Below are 16,046 nucleotides of genomic sequence, written 5' to 3' on the forward strand. Positions count from 1 at the left end.
CGTTCTTGAATTCGGAGTAGAGCAACTGCTTTGGGAGATGGTGGTCGGGCATTTGGACAACGTAGCCGATCCAGTGGAGTTGATGGCGGAGGACCATCGCTTCAATGCTGGTGGTCTTTGCTTCTTCCAGCATGCTGAAATTTGTCCACTTGTCTTCCCAAGAGATTTGCAGGATTTTCTGGAGGCAGCACTGATGGAATCGTTCCAGGAGTTGCATGTGACATCTTTAGACAGTCCACGTCTCGCAGGTGTATAGCAGGGTTGGGAGGACAATAGCTTTATGAACAAGCACCTTGGTATCCCTATGGATGTCCTGGTCCTCAAACACTCTGTGCTTCATTCGGAAAAATGCTGCGCTTGCAGAGCTCAAGCAGTCTTGTATTTCAGTGTCAATGTTGACTTTTGTGGGGAGGTGGCTGCCAAGGTAGCGGAAATGATCAATATTTTCTAATGTTACACCATTAAGCTGTATTTCTGGCATTGGAGGGGGATTGGCTGGGATTGACTGCATTCCAGCAGTCACCAGCCAATCCCTCTCCAATGCCAGCCAGGCTATAGACAATAAGACAAGGGAATGGGAAAAGTGCAAAGCTATAACAACGGAGAGAGGGCATGGGATAAAGTGCAGGCTATGTGACTGATAAAATCGTAAAGAGTAGCGACATCAGACTGGCAACAAAGATCCGCCTAGTCAAAGCCATGGTATTCCCTGTAGTAACCTGCGGATGTGAGAGCCTGACCTTAGGGAAGGCTGAGCGAAGGAAGATAGATGCTTTTGAGCTGTGGTGTTGGAGGAAAGTGCTGAGAGTGCCTTGGACTGCGAGAAGATCCAACCAGTCCATCCTCCAGGAAACAAAGCCCGACTGCTCATTGGAGGGAAGGATACTAGAGACAAAGTTGAAGTACTTTGGCCACATCATGAGGAAACAGCAAAGCCTAGAGAAGACAATTATGCTGGGGAAAGTGGAAGGCAAAAGGAAGAGGGGCCGACCAAGGGCAAGATGGATGGATGGCATCCTTGAAGTGACTAGACTGACCTTGAAGGAGCTGGGGATGGTGACGGCCGACAGGGGGCTCTGGCGTGGGCTGGTCCATGAGGTTACGAAGAGTCGGAGACGACTGAATGAATGAACAACAACAACAACATGTGACTGTTAAGCAGGACAACTAGGTATTGTCTAAGGATTTCATGGCCGGAATCACTGTTTTGTTGTAAGTTTTTCAGGCTGTATGGCCATGTTCCAGAAGCATTCTCTCCTGACGTTTCGCAGATATCCTCAGAGGGTGTGGGGGCAACTAGGGACTAGGTGTTCCCAGAAGCTTGTTTAAATATCCACATTTTGGTAGCAGGTTTCCGATTTTCTAGATGAAAAGCTCTAATATTTTAAGATGAACGTCCCTTGTTGCATTTCTCATTCATGATGCATTGAAAGATCATTTTGAAAAGGATTGAATATTGTTCAGCCAGCAGCTCAAGAGGGAAATATCTGCCAGTTCAGCAGAGCTCTTGGCATTTCAGTCCGTCTGTCTACCCGCTGAATAGCTGCTTGTTTGAGGTAACCAGGATCTCTCTGTAGATCTCCTTTAAAGAAAACTGTGACATGTTTGGGAGAAGGGAAAGACCAGTGCAGTGGTGCCAAAATTAACAAGACTAAAACACTAAGATTGTACCAGAGGGCAGAAGTGGTTTCTCTCCATTTGCTCAAAGAGCGCTGAATGCATAATGAGTTGCTGAAACACCAACTGGTTTGGCACGGCTGAGTAACCTTAGCTGAGGCCATGGAATCAATGAGTGATTATGCAGGGTGTTCCATACCACCAGGTCGGAGTGCTCATTTTTAGACTGTAAGGAGGCCCACTGGCATTGGAAAGGTTGAGGAGTAAGGCTGGAATCGGTTGTACACTGTTCAAATATGGACCGCCATCATTTAAGAGCTGTAAACTTCCATATGGAACATCTTGTCCACTGTCCTCTTCTGAGACAGAATGTTTCCTCTCTAAAATAAGTTCAGTCGTAATGTAGGCCATTATTAATATGCATAAATATTATTTTATAAATCTGATAAACTACACTGTGATCATATATTTATAAAGGCAATTTGCTTGTTGTCAAGTTTCCAGAAATGTCATATTTTGCAATGCGGGTATTTTCTGCATTAAAAAGGAACATATTCATAAGGAAGTTATGCTTAGAATTTAAAATTGGGATATTTAATATGTTTCTATCTCAAAAATTAAATGATGCATTATGTTTTTAGTGGGGATTAGGATTTTGATTATGAGTTGACCATCCCTTATTTGAAATCCAAAATGCTCCAAAATTGGCTGAGATAGTGACCCCTTTGTATTGTTGAAGGCTTTCATGTCCGGAATCACTGGGTTGTTGTAGGTTTTTCAGGCTGTATGGCCATATTCTAGAAGCATTCTCTCCTGACGTTACACATGAATCTATGGCAGGCATCCTCAGAGGTTGTGAGGTCTGTTGGAAACCAGGAAAATTGGGTTTATTTATCTGTGAAAAATCTAGGGTGGGAGAAAGAACTCTTGTCTGTTGGAACTAGATGTGAATGTTTCATTTGGCCACCTTGATTACCATTTGATAGCCTGACAGTTTTTAGGTGTGGCTTGTTACTGCCTGGGGGAATCCTTTGTTGAGAGGTGATTAGCTGTCCCTGATTGTTTCTTGTCTGGTGTTCTCCTGTGTTTGAGTGTTGAGTGACCCCTTTACTTTGTGACAGTTCAGTGTACATACTCAATTCCTGCCACGTGTTGCTGTGGCCTAGTCTGGTGATCCGGAAAATAAAGTAATGAGAAAGTGTTGGTTTCTAATACATGGAATATCTTTATGCTTGTGGGTAAACAGTATTTCTTGTTGTTTCTTTGTCAGTGTTAATATGGAGAGTTTCTGGTTTGCCTACTCTGGAACATGCAACATAGAATTGTCCTTCTTTAGGGGTCCCTTTCAAATCTATGATACTAATATCTCTGTATTTGAATCATATATATATATATATAGAGAGAGAGAGAGAGAGAGAGAGAGAGCTGTAGGGCTCTTTGTCAGGAGGGCTTCGATTACGTTTTCTTGCCCTGGTGAAGGGAGTTGGACTGGATGGCCTTAAGTATTTTCTGTTGGTCATGGGGGTTCTGCATAGGAAATTTGCCCCAATTCTGTTGTTGGTGGGGTTCAGAATTCTCTTTGATTGTAGGTGAACTATAAATCCCAGTAACTACAACTCCCAAATGTCAAGGTCTGTTTTCCCCAAACTCCATCTGTGTACATATTTGGGCCTATATAATATTCGTAACAAATTTGGTCCAGATCCGTCATTGTTTGAGTCCACAGTGCTCTCTGGATATAGGTGAACTACAACTCCCAAACTCAAGGTCAGTGCCCACCAAACCCTTCTAGTGTTTCCTGTTGGTCAAGGGAGTCCTGTGTGCCACGTTTGGTTCAATTCCATCATTTGTGGAGTTCAGAATTCTCTTTAATTGTAGGTGAACTATAAATCCCAGCAACTACAACTCCCAAATGACAGAATCTATTTTTGAGTGATGGTCACTCCTTGTGTTAGTAGGTGTCTTGTAGCCAGCTTTGGCGGCAATCAATACAGTGGTTTTTGTGTTATGTTAATCCCAAAAATGAACATTATATTTCTATTTATATAGATTATGGAAAATGTTGTATATAATACATCCAGGCTATATATGTAAGGTTTATATGAAACATACATGAATATCATGTTAGACTTGGTCCCCAAGATGTCCAAGATAATATATATAAATGAAAATCCAGTTATTCCAAAATCCAGTAAAAATCCAGAATGTTTCTCATCCCAAGTATTTTGAATAAAGGATGTTCTATCTATTTTACATTTTTGGTTCTTGGTCGCTGATTATATTCAGGATCTCCAAGCATGTTCTTAAATTCCAAACAAGTATGGTCTTTGACAGTTTTTGACGGTGAAAAATCCAAACCTTTATGAAGGCCACACACTTACTCAACCTGCACAATAGTAAAAATACTGTTCATATGTCTGTCAGTTAGGAATCTCAGTATTGCACAGATTGCTTTGAAGGAATGAAGAAGTTATGTGATTCAGCACAAAAGTCACAGAGAGTTTATGTCTGTAAGAATGATTCAACTAAACATGAATAAAGAATAGGTCCAAAGGGATGTTGGGCTTGTGTTGGAATTTCCTGCAAGCTGGAGAATTCTAGGAGTGTGAACAATTAAACACTTCTTGAGTATGTACAGAATCTCTAAAGGCCAGCTCCTTGGGAGCATGAGCAGGGATGAGGGGTCTGTCTTAGATGATCTCTATTAAAGTTTCAGCAACTTATATATGCTGGTTCAACCCTAGTTGACCCTAGTTGACCCACGGAACCTGCTGGCTCCCATCTCACGATTCCAGAGGTACTTCCAGTGTGAATCAATGAAAGCAGAGTCAGAATATGCTTACTCTGTGTTACACAAGAAGCAATGGGGGGGGGGGGGGGGGAAGCCGCATGGTTGATGCTCCCCCCCCCCCCCACACACACATGGGATCACCTTCCTGGCAAGCTGGGTGATGCGGGGCATGGGGTGATGGGTTCCCCACACCTCATGGCAGTTGCCGGATTTGCCATGATGCGTGGCTATTCTGGTGGCCTGTCTGAATTGGTTGATAGAGGAGATTCAAAGACAGTGTTGGAGTTCAGCCTGTGATTGTGTTTCAAGATCAAGATGTTTTGGATGTGTGAGTGTTTTCTTTATGGTGTTGTAAAATACCTCCCCCACATTGGTGGTACCTAATTTCTCTAATCACAGCTGTAAGCTGTTTTCAGACTGCTTAGGTAAACAGTGAGCAGGCTGACAGTCAGGAGCTCACACTGACCTGGGGCTTTGAACTTGCAACCTTTTGGTTGGTAGAGCTTATAATTGCTGGTGATTTACCAGCCCTGATCAAGTTTGTTAAACACTTTGACTATTTACGGAACAGATATGTGTGTGTATAGATATATATATAGATATATAGATATATATATATATATATATATATATAGATAGATATATATATATATATATATATATATATATATATATATATATAAAACACGTCCATGATTTTAAATGAGTTTTCCCCCTAGCAAATATGTTTTATAAGAGTGTGGTATTTAACATTCTTTGTCGTTCTTTATGGTTATTGAATGCTGTAATATCAAACCTTTATACTATAGTGTTTTTCTTAGCCAACTACTTATAGACTTAAAGAAGTAAAGTGGAGGGCATTGTGTATTATCTGGTGTGTTGGGTGCTTATTATTGCTGCTGCTCTTTTATTGTACATTCAAACTACTGTACTCTGTGTGTGCGTGTGTTTGATATTAATCACAGTACAACTGTTTAATGTATTTTTCACTGTGTGCTTAGAATCTCCATAGGTCTACTAATGTGGTATACCAGGCCCATCACGTCAGCAGAAGTAAGAGAGGACAAGTTGTGGGCACAAGAGGCGGATTTCGTGGCTGTACAGTATGGCTTACAGGTATTATATTCCTGATTATCCCAGCAAATAAACACATGGAGTAAATGCTATTAACGTATTAGGAGTAAGAGACTTATTCTGGGGAATGAGGAATGCCGGGAGGTACAGAACAGTAACACCCGAAAGACCACATATTTCCTATTAGTTCCCTCGGGGAGAGAGGACGGAATATAAATATTTTTTTATTATTATGTTAGGAGCCTTTGGTGGTGCAGTGGGTTAAACCAACAGGTTGGAGGTTCGAATCTGGGGAGAGCTTGGATGAGCTCCCTCTGTCAGCTCCAGCTTCCCATGCAGGGACATGAGGGAAGCCTCCCACAAGGATGTAAAACATCAAAAAACATATGGCCATTCCCTGGGCAATGTCCTTACAGACGGCCAATTCTCTCACACCAGAAGTGACTTGCAGTTTCTCAAGTCATTCCTAACACGAAAAAAAATGTTTTTTTTATTATTATTACAAAATACAAATATACACCTTAATATTTCAGAAGAGCATTACTGGCTCCATGATAGCTAATGGAGGAGAATGAAAACTTTTGCTTTTATTTGAACTAACTCAAGTTAAACCTTCTTTCTAAACTGGAATAAATGATGATTAGCCATATCTATGGTTTACTTTAAAAGGTAGCTTCAAATTGTTGTATGAAGTTGGCTTGTTTCAATAAACTATATTTAGAAGTACCAAGCATATATCCTATGAAGTGAAAATGGAGATTAAATTGGATTAAATTTGATCTTCCCACTACTGTGTCAGAAAAGGAATGGGAAATGTTGGATCTCAAAACTTGAAAATCATTTACGTAATTATAAAACATAGTTTGGCATTATTTCTCATGGCCTCAGAGGTGCCCATAAGTATTTGAAATAATTCATTGTTGTTACCATTAAATCACAGAATTAAAATGGACACTGACAATTTAGACTTAATTGTTATTAGCGTTATTAGGTAAAGGTAAAGATTTTCCCCTGACATTAAGTCCAGTCATGTCTGACTCTGGGGGTTGATGCTCATCTCCATTTCTAAGCCGAAGAGCTGGCGTTGTCCATAGATACCTCCAAGGTCATGTGGCCAGCATGACTGCATGGAGCACAGTTATTAATTATACCATTAGCGTTATTAGTTTCAGTGACGTCAACGTTGTCCCTTTCTTTTCCTTCATGTAAGAACAATACCTAGAAAGCTGTTTTTAGTTTTAAACAACCTAGGATTTAAGAGCAACATTTGGTAATAGCCTGTGTAAACAAGATTAAGGAACGAGGGGTCCCTTAACGCATGTGTGACGGGGGGAACCTTTCTATCCCACCACTGCCACCAATGTAAGGAAGAACGCGAGACGAGGGGTCTCTTCACACACCTGTGACAGGGGGGGAAACCTTTCTATCCCACCACTGCCACCAATGTAATAAGAAACGAAAGGCGGGGTGTCTCTACTCGCAGCTGTGTGACAGAAATTTGAGTGAGGGAATGACTAATGATGTGAGAGACCGATGATACTGGTAGACTTTTGCCGCCACTACCTCAATTTTATTGTTTGAGGAAACAAAGGTGTGAATGTGTTTGAGGTAATATGCACCCAGGCTTGTGGTTCTTCTTTTTGGGCTCCTTTGCTTGCTGACTGGACTATAAAAGAGAATTAGGTTGACTTGGTTTCACTAAGTATGACAGACCGAGGCAGACACCAGTTAACGATGAACTAATAACAGGTTTATTGAACTTTAAGAAGATGACAACTCATAAAATGAGAGGCACACACGCGTATTGTTGTTACTGAGGCTTAGGCTTACTAGACATAAAGTTTCTACCGAAGGAGTAGCTTTTATTTGAAGTGAGTTCCCTTCTTCACACTATTCAACCCTTTGAAACAGTGTGTTTCTAAGAACAGTCCCCCTGACTGTCTTACAGAGTAACCAGACTTCCTCCAGTCTACTCTCCACTATAGGGCAGTATGATTACTTGTATTCTCTCCTAAATACAAGCTGACAAGTCTTCTCACTGACTATCCTAGTCCAGTAATACTGAAGCCCTTGTCCCTTTCTGTATTCCCTATCAGAACCACTCACTCAAAAGCTTCCTTCTCCCTGTCTTTGTTAAAATCCTTCTCCCTTCTCTGTTAGAATCTTTCCCTCTCTCATGTTAAAACCCTTCTCCTCTCCTGTCAGAAGTGACAGCCTTTTTCACTCTAACCCAACTCCTCCCCTTGGTGCTTAAACCAATCAAGAGTTGGCTGACTCCTCCCCTGCCTCCTTGCCTATCCTAAGATGGAGACCCAGCCCACTGACTCTCAGGCTTCGGCCTAGCTGGCAAAGGTTAGAATCTATTACAGCCTGTAATTGAAATTAGAATAAGCTGCATTCAGAAGTCTCAGAGTAGTTTGACGATGATGATAATGATTATTATTATTATTATTAGGAATTATAGCCTGTTACATTGTATTTACTATATTTGTCATTGGTGTGGTATTTATTTGAAATATTACAAAATTGTTTTAAAGTATATGCTTCCTATAATTCTCAGGTCTTTCTGGTGCTGGTAAGACAACCATTGGGTTTGCACTTGAAGAATACCTTGTGGCTCACGGTATCCCGTGCTACTCTCTTGATGGAGATAACATCCGCCATGGTCTCAACAAAAATCTAGGGTTCTCTGCTGATGACCGAGAAGAAAATATCCGCCGTATTGCTGAGGTTGCTAGGCTGTTTGCTGATGCTGGCTTGGTTTGCATAACTAGCTTCATTTCTCCTTTTGCAAAGGTAATACTGACAAGACTGTATTTTTCGATCCTCCTTTTAAAAAACGAATGCCTTCACTAATATGCACTTTTTAGGAGAACATATTATTTTTTTTAAATATCTATCCTTTTATGAAGATGGAGGTCAGAGTCAAGTAAATGTCATGTTTTCTATTTAGTACTTTCGGTATAATTGGTAAAACCCCTGAAGCCATGGAGATATGTTCCTGGCCGGGCTGTGGTTGTGAGAAATCATGCATACAGTTGAAAGTCTTTGAATTACCTCACTTCCAGTCCCAGCATAGCATAACATTGTATTAAGAGGATTTTGAGATATTTTCGCTAGAAATATAATGGCTCTTCCAACACATCTGTACAGTAACTTCTGGGGGAAGTATACCATAGAAAGTCCTGGAGAATGTAGCAAATTCCTCAAGAGACCATTACCTAAGCTTAGATTAGTGAAACTATGGATAGGGTTTCTATAGTTATGGGTTTGTTTTTTTACAATAGTAGGGTCAAAATTCACATTTATGTGAGTATGTGGAAATCTGTTATTTTATACATACACACACATACACTCACTCTCTCACACACACACATGTACAGAGTTTGTTTATGCACTAGGAAAGGATTTAATATTTCTTTTGGGGGGATTTAGCACTTTTTTATATTACTGAACCTGGTTTTAAAAATCTTCTACTTATACATAGAGCAGCTTACCATGTACTCAGGTGGAGTATTTGTTCTTTTCTGGATGTAGTGAACAAGAGTTGAGATTGGCTACGGTGGTCCATACTCTTGTTACATCCCAAATAGACTACTGCAACGCACTCTATGTGGGGCTGCCTTTGAAGACAGCCTGGAAGCTTCAACTAGTCCAACGGTTGGCAGCCAGGTTGCTCACCGGAGGGACATATAGGGAGCATACAACTCCTCTGTTACACCAGCTCCACTGGTTGCCGATTAGCTTCTGAGCACAATTCAAAGTGCTGGTTTTAACCTTTAAATCCCTAAACCAGGGGTCCTCAAACTATGGCCCGGAGCCCAGATACGGCCCTCCAAGGTTTACCTGGCCCTCCATTTACCTGGCCCTCGCTCAGGGTCAAGCTAAGCCTGAAACAACTTGAAAGCACACAAGAACAACAACAACAATCCTATCTCATCACCCAAAAGCAGGCCCATACCCATTGAAATACTAATAAGTTTATACTTGTTAAAACTGTACTGCATTTTAATTACTGTATTGTTTTTAAGTGTGCATAGGAATTCATTCATGCTTTTTTCAAATTATAATCCAGCCCTCCAACAGTTTGAGGGACTGTGACATGGCCCTCTGCTTAAAAAAATTGTGGACCCCTGCCCTAAACGGTTCTGGCCCAGATTACCTGTCCAAACGTATCTCCTGTTATGAACTATCATGAAGTTTAATAATAATAATAATAATAATAATAATAATAATAGTAATAATAATGATAATCTTTATTTATACCCCGCCATCATCTCCCCAATGGGGATTCACAGTGGCTTACATGGGGCCAAGCCCAGAGAACATATTACATTGAAAACATAAACAACAATGAACATCATCAAAATTAAATAAAAAATACAATAACAAAATTACATGACAATAAACACAGTCGCAGTAACAGTGGGCGGGCCTCATGTACAGGATAAAATGTTAAAAACTCTAATGAGATAAAAATAGGAGCAGGTTATTGGCAAGGAACTCATAAAGACGCACCGGGTTGCGAAACTTCACTTCCCATTTGGGGGGCGTGTACTCCAGTGACAGAAGCGTTGAGGGGAGCAATAGTGTCATGTTGTGCACCTACTCGCGAAAGGCGCAGCAGAAGAACCAGGTTTTAAGATCTTCAGGAGAGGCCCTGCTCTCGATCCCACCATTGTTGCAAATGCAGTTGGTGGGGACGAGAGACAGGGCCTTTTCGGCAGTGGCCCCCCATCTGTGCAACTCTCTTTCCAGGGACATCAGGTTGGCCACCTCCCTTCTGTCCTTTAGAAGAAAATTGAAGACTTGGCTTTGGGACCAGGTGTTCAATTAGTGGATAGTAGCAATTGGAAAGAAGAATTAGATATTACAACATTGATTTCATCCCCAGACTTGGAATTTGTTTTAACTGGCATGACTAATCTACTGTTTTAGTGAATTATTTTAACATTTTAATGTAATTGTTTATTATTTATATGATGATAGCATCGTGTAGTGCATATGTGAGGCCGCCCTGATTCCCCTCTTGGGGGGAGAAGGGCAGGGTAAAAGTGTATGAAATAAATAAATAATAATAAATTGTAGAGGTTAGGTCAGTCCACTACTCCCTAAACTACAAACCCCGGGATCCCATAGGATGGAACCATGGCATTTACAATGGAATAGTAATGCAATCATTGTGTTGTGTGAGTGGGCCTTTAGGACTTTAAAGGAGCTATCCAAGGTGCTGAATCATATAACTTAACTTTCTTTGGATGGTTCCTTTAAGCTTCAAAACACAACTGAGAGGGATTTCCCTTTTCCAACAATGCCGGGGCATGGAGCTTCTTGTGCTCATACTTCTTTCCCTTACACAGGATCGCCAGAATGCACGTAAGATTCATGAAATTGCTGGACTCCCTTTCTTTGAAATCTTTGTAGATGCACCTCTGAATATCTGCGAGAGCAGAGACGTGAAAGGCCTTTACAAAAAAGCACGTGCTGGAGAAATCAAAGGTATGAGAAATCTGTGACTGTTTGTCATGGTTGCTACATTTTATCCGTCTCCCTGAAGTCTCTTTGAACATCAGGGTGGCTTTGTTTGAACCTTGAAGACTTACAAAATGAAAGTAACATGTATGTGATTAGATAATTTGTAACCCTAAATGGTTCTGGCCCTACTTACCTCTCCGAATGCATCTCCTCCTATGAACCAACTAGGACATTAAGATCATCTGGGGAGGCCCTGCTCTCAGTCCCGCCTGCGCCAGGCACGCCTGGCAGGAACGAGAGACAGGGCCTTCTCAGTGGTGGCCCCTCGGCTGTGGAACGTCCTTCCTATAGATATCAGATCGGCCCCATCCCTATTGGCATTTCGGAGGAAAGTGAAGACCTGGCTGTTCAAACAAGCATTCGATTAAGCAGTGTAATGAATATAGGAACACGGATTAATGGATGATGAGATTGGATTCTGATTTTACTGATGAGATGCTAATGATTGTTATATTGATGTTTAATTGATGATGCTATTGTTTTAACTGTCCCATAATTGTTTTATGATGTTTTGCATTGAATTTTGCTGTTGTTAACCACTTTGAGTCGCCTGAGGGCTGAGAAAAGCGGTATATAAATGAAGTAAATAAATAATAAATAATAATTTGCTGGAAGAGTTTCAAGAGGTCTGCCATGGCTGACTGTACAGATATGTCCTGATACAGATGCCATGAGGAAAGCTGAATCCTGTAGACCAGGCCTGCACAACTTGGCCATTGTAAAGGGCCAAGGTTTTCCACAAACCCTTCAGTGGACTACACCTTCTCCTTCCCCACACCACCATTCTCAGGGAAACAGCATGAGAGAATGGAGCCCCCGGTGGTGCAGTGGGCTAAACCCCTGTACTGGCAGGACTGAAGACCAACAGGTTGCAAGTTCGAATCTGGGGAGAACATGGATGAGCTCCTTCTGTCAGCTCCAGTTCCTCATGCGAGGACATGAAAGAAGCCTCCCACAAGAATGGTAACACATCAAAACGTCCGGGCGTCCCCTGGGCAACGTCCTTGCAGACGGCCAATTCTCTCACACCAGAAGCGACTTGCAGTTTCTCGTCGCTCCCGACACAACAATAACCAAAAAAGCATGAGGGAGTGGCCTGAGCTCACATGGACCACAGGAAAGGTTTTGCGGGCCATATCTGGCATGTAGGCCATATGTTGTGCAGGCTTCCTGTAGACCAGAGTTTCCAACATATGGTCCGTGGACCACCAGTGGTCCCCAAGAATGAAAATATGGTCTGTGGCCACACCATTACTACACCGCAGCCTCGAAACCACGCAGCAACAGAACAACTGGTCTCGGGAGGGCAGAGGTTGACTACAAATGAAAGATTACCATTACCACATCAGATCTAGATTATTAAATATGAGGAGAGAGGAGATTCCATCTGAACATGAGGAAGAACTTCCTGACTGTGAGAGTCGTTCAGCAGTGGAACTCTCTGCCCCGGAGTGTGGTGGAGGGTCCTTCTTTGGAAGCTTTTAAACAGAGGCTGGATGGCCATCTGTCAGGGATGATTTGAATGCAATATTCCTGCTTCTTGGCAGGGGGTTGGACTGGATGGCCCATGAGGTCTCTTCCAACTCTTTGATTCTATGATAAATATGGTTTTCTGTGGGTGAGCAGATGGTCTACCACCTCACCATTACTAAACCATTGCCTCAAAACCATGCAGCAAAAAGAGCAACTGGTCTCACACAATCCCTCTCATAGTGCTGAGGCTTATTAAATATGGTTTTCTGTGGGCAAACAGATGGAAACTATTGGATGGCATATGTTCTGTATCAGAAACTAGAGCTGATGTGGTCTAGCCAATGCAATTTTCTGAATCAGCACCCCAAATAACCAAACCAAATCTAAAGTTGACCAAAAACTGATTGGTAACCCTTATTGTACTAATGTTGGAGGGTGGTTCCTAGTCAAAATGATCCCTGGTCAAAAAAAAAGTTGGGAACCACTGCTGTAGACCAATCTCTAGGTTAAGCCCTAGTCAGCTGGAGAAGATATGAATGCAGGGAATAGCCTTATCCTGGGTTTTAACTAGGCTCAGACCTACTTAGTTTCCAAACTTAGTGTTCCTTCACTTATTGCGGGTGTTATGTTCTAGGACAGGGGTCCTCAAACTAAGGCCTGGGGGCCGGATGTGGCCCTCCAAGGTCATTTACCCGGCCCTTGCTCATGGTCAACCTAAGTCTGAAATGACTTGAAAGCACACAACAATAACAACAATCCTATCTCATCAGCCAAAAGCAGGTCCACACTTCTCATTGAAATACTAATAAGTTTATATTTGTTAAAATTGTTCCTCATTTTAATTATTGTATTGTTTTAAGTGGGGTCTTTTTGCACTACAAATAAGATATGTGCAGTGTGCATAGGAATTCATTCATGTTTTTGTCAAATTGTAATCCAGCCCTCCAACAGTTTGTAGAACTGTGACCTGACCCTCTGTTTAAAACGTTTGTGGACCCCTGTTATAGGACCACCTGCAAAAAGTGAAAATCTGCAAAGCAGGGAAGCTATATGCAGTAGAGCCCTGGTTATCCAACTTCCGCTTATCTGACACTCTGTATTATTTGCCACTACCTTTGCCAACCTTTCTGCCCTCCCTCACTCACTCCCATTCCCTTCCCTCCATCACTCGCTCACTCACTGGGCCAAGTCCTGGTTCTGCTATTGCAATCCATCCTGGTGAGTGAGCGAGCGAGGGGAGGCAGCAGCGGTGGCAGAAGCTGGAGCCTGAAAGAGGCAACCAGGCTCCTGCTTCTGCAGCTGCTGCTGCCTTTGCCAGCCTTCCTCCTTGCTCACCCCCCCCCCCCCCAACTCGCTACTCACCGGGCTGCCAGGGCCCGGCCCAATGATTGAGCAAACAAGGGAGGGTGGGTGAGTTAGCAAGTGAGGGTGGCAAGGGCAGCAGTGGCAACAGAAGTAGGAGCATGGCTACCTCTTCAAGGCTCCTGCTCCTGCTGCTGCTTCTGTTTTGCTGCCTTCCCTCACTTGCTCATCTGCCCTCCCTTGCTCCTTTGTTACTCACCGGGCCGAGTCCTGGTTCTGCTCACTCGGCCTGGTGAGCAGCAAGGAAGGAAAACCGCGAAACAGTAAGTCCGCAAAAAAAGAATCAGTGTCTGGAGAACAAGCCCTATGAGGAGCGGCTTAAGGAGCTGGGCATGTTTAGCCTGTTAAGAAAAGGCTGAGAGGAGATATGATAGCCATGTATAAATATGTGAGAGGAAGCCACAGGGAGGAGGGAGCAAGCTTGTTTTCTTCTTCCCTGGAGACTAGGAAACGAAACAATGGCTTCAAACTAGAAGAAAGGAGATTCCATCAGAACATGAGGAAAAACTTCCTGACTGTGAGAGCCATTCAGCAGTGGAACTCTCTGCCCTGGAGTGTGGTGGAGGCTCCTTCTTCTGTGGCCATCCGTCAGGGGTGATTTGAATGCAATATTCCTGCTTCTTGGCAGGGGGTTGGACTGGATGGCCCATGAGGTCTCTTCCAACCCTTTGATTATATGATTCTATGATTCTATGAAGTGTATTAGAGAAAATGCAATATATAGATGTGCTGTGCAAGGGGAAAATGTATTGATTAATTTATATCCCACCTTTCCCTCCACGTTTGGCAAGGGGAAAATGTATTGATTAATTTATATCCCACCTTTCCCTCCACGTTTGGGATTCCTGACAGTTTCCTATTTAATTTTAAAAGTCCCAATAAAAATGTGCTGAATCATACATGGTCAAATGCAAATAGAATCAATCATACTATTGAAACAATTTAAAAAATAGAAGCACCATGCTATTGCTGATAGAGAAGCAAAAATATGCTATTTATCAATAGGTTTTGCACAGTTGATAGGAAGTCTTCAGTAGTTGGAAAACAAGGTATGAAAGCCACTGCAAAGCATGGATGTCTTGAAAGATAACACATACTTTTGCTCTTTTCATCATTTGATGTTCACATTCCTGCTTTAATTAAATTAGGATTTACTGGAATCGACTCAGACTATGAGAAACCAGAAGCACCTGAACTTGTTTTGAAAACCAACTTATATTCAGTGACTGAATGCATCCTCACCATTGTGCAGCTCTTGCAAGAGCAGGTACTTTCTTTTGCCTTGAATATTTCACTGGGCCTAAAAAATATTAACAGTTGCCAGAGAGGTACACATTTTATAGTTTGGTAGCAAAACCAACAAATGATTCTGTTTCACCTTTGACATAGGCCATAAGACACAAAAGCTCCCATTTCTATTTACTTCCTAGTCTTCGAAGTGTCATAGGACTATCAGTTGTTTTCCTTGAAAATTTTGAAGGCCTTGTTTACTTTTTTTAACCATTAACGTCTCCCTTTATCTCTCCTTCTTCTTCACTTGACTAGAGCATTGTTCCTCCAACGGCCATCAAGGATGTCCTTGAACTATTTGTACCTGAAAATAAAATAGAACAAGCTCGAGCTGAAGCCAATACACTGCCTTCTGTAAAGATTACCAAGGTAGGAGATCAAGCAAGGAGAAAAACGTACCTTCTCTCCTATCTTTCATTTCTCCTTTTCAATCCATTGGTTTGTTTTCTACCATACAAGCAGTAGATTCTCCTTAATGATAGGACTCTTTGGTCTGGGATGGTGAAAGTGCGATTCACAGTTGTTTTGTGTCCTCCAGGGGCATTACAGCCGTCTGGGGTCTGGTGAGTTGTCTGTATGTATTCGTTAGATCTTAAAGAGTTGCCCAAATTGAAAACAAAATGTAAGACTGGAAACCTTTTGTTCACTTTTTGCATGAGGAAGAGTAGGTAAAGGTTTCCCCTTTACCTGCTCTTCTAGTTGAGTCCAATTCTGGGGAGTGGTTCTCATCTCCATTTCTAAGCCAAAAAGCCGGTGTTGTCCATAGACACCTCCAAGGTCATGTGGCCAGCATGACTGCGTGGAGCACCGTTACCTTCCTGCCAAAGCGGTACCTATTGATCTATTCACATTTGCATGTTTTCGAACTGCTAGGTTGGCAGAAGCTGGGGCTAACAGTGGGACC

General features: G+C 42.2%; 1 protein-coding gene across 2 annotated transcripts in view; it reads left to right on the forward strand.

Moving 5' to 3' along the window:
- Positions 1-16,046, forward strand: part of PAPSS2 (3'-phosphoadenosine 5'-phosphosulfate synthase 2) — a 77,915-nt gene that overhangs the window by 38,454 nt on the left and 23,415 nt on the right. For both annotated transcript variants that reach the window (XM_067465716.1, XM_067465717.1), the window contains exons 2-6: positions 5,410-5,524; positions 8,043-8,278; positions 10,843-10,981; positions 15,001-15,119; positions 15,398-15,511. In XM_067465716.1, the coding sequence (XP_067321817.1) occupies positions 5,410-5,524; positions 8,043-8,278; positions 10,843-10,981; positions 15,001-15,119; positions 15,398-15,511 (723 nt within the window). The remainder of the gene's footprint in view (positions 1-5,409; positions 5,525-8,042; positions 8,279-10,842; positions 10,982-15,000; positions 15,120-15,397; positions 15,512-16,046) is intronic.

The sequence above is a fragment of the Anolis sagrei genome, chromosome 3, assembly GCF_037176765.1.
Source record: "Anolis sagrei isolate rAnoSag1 chromosome 3, rAnoSag1.mat, whole genome shotgun sequence".
In the NCBI taxonomy this organism is placed as follows: Eukaryota; Metazoa; Chordata; class Lepidosauria; order Squamata; family Dactyloidae; genus Anolis; species Anolis sagrei.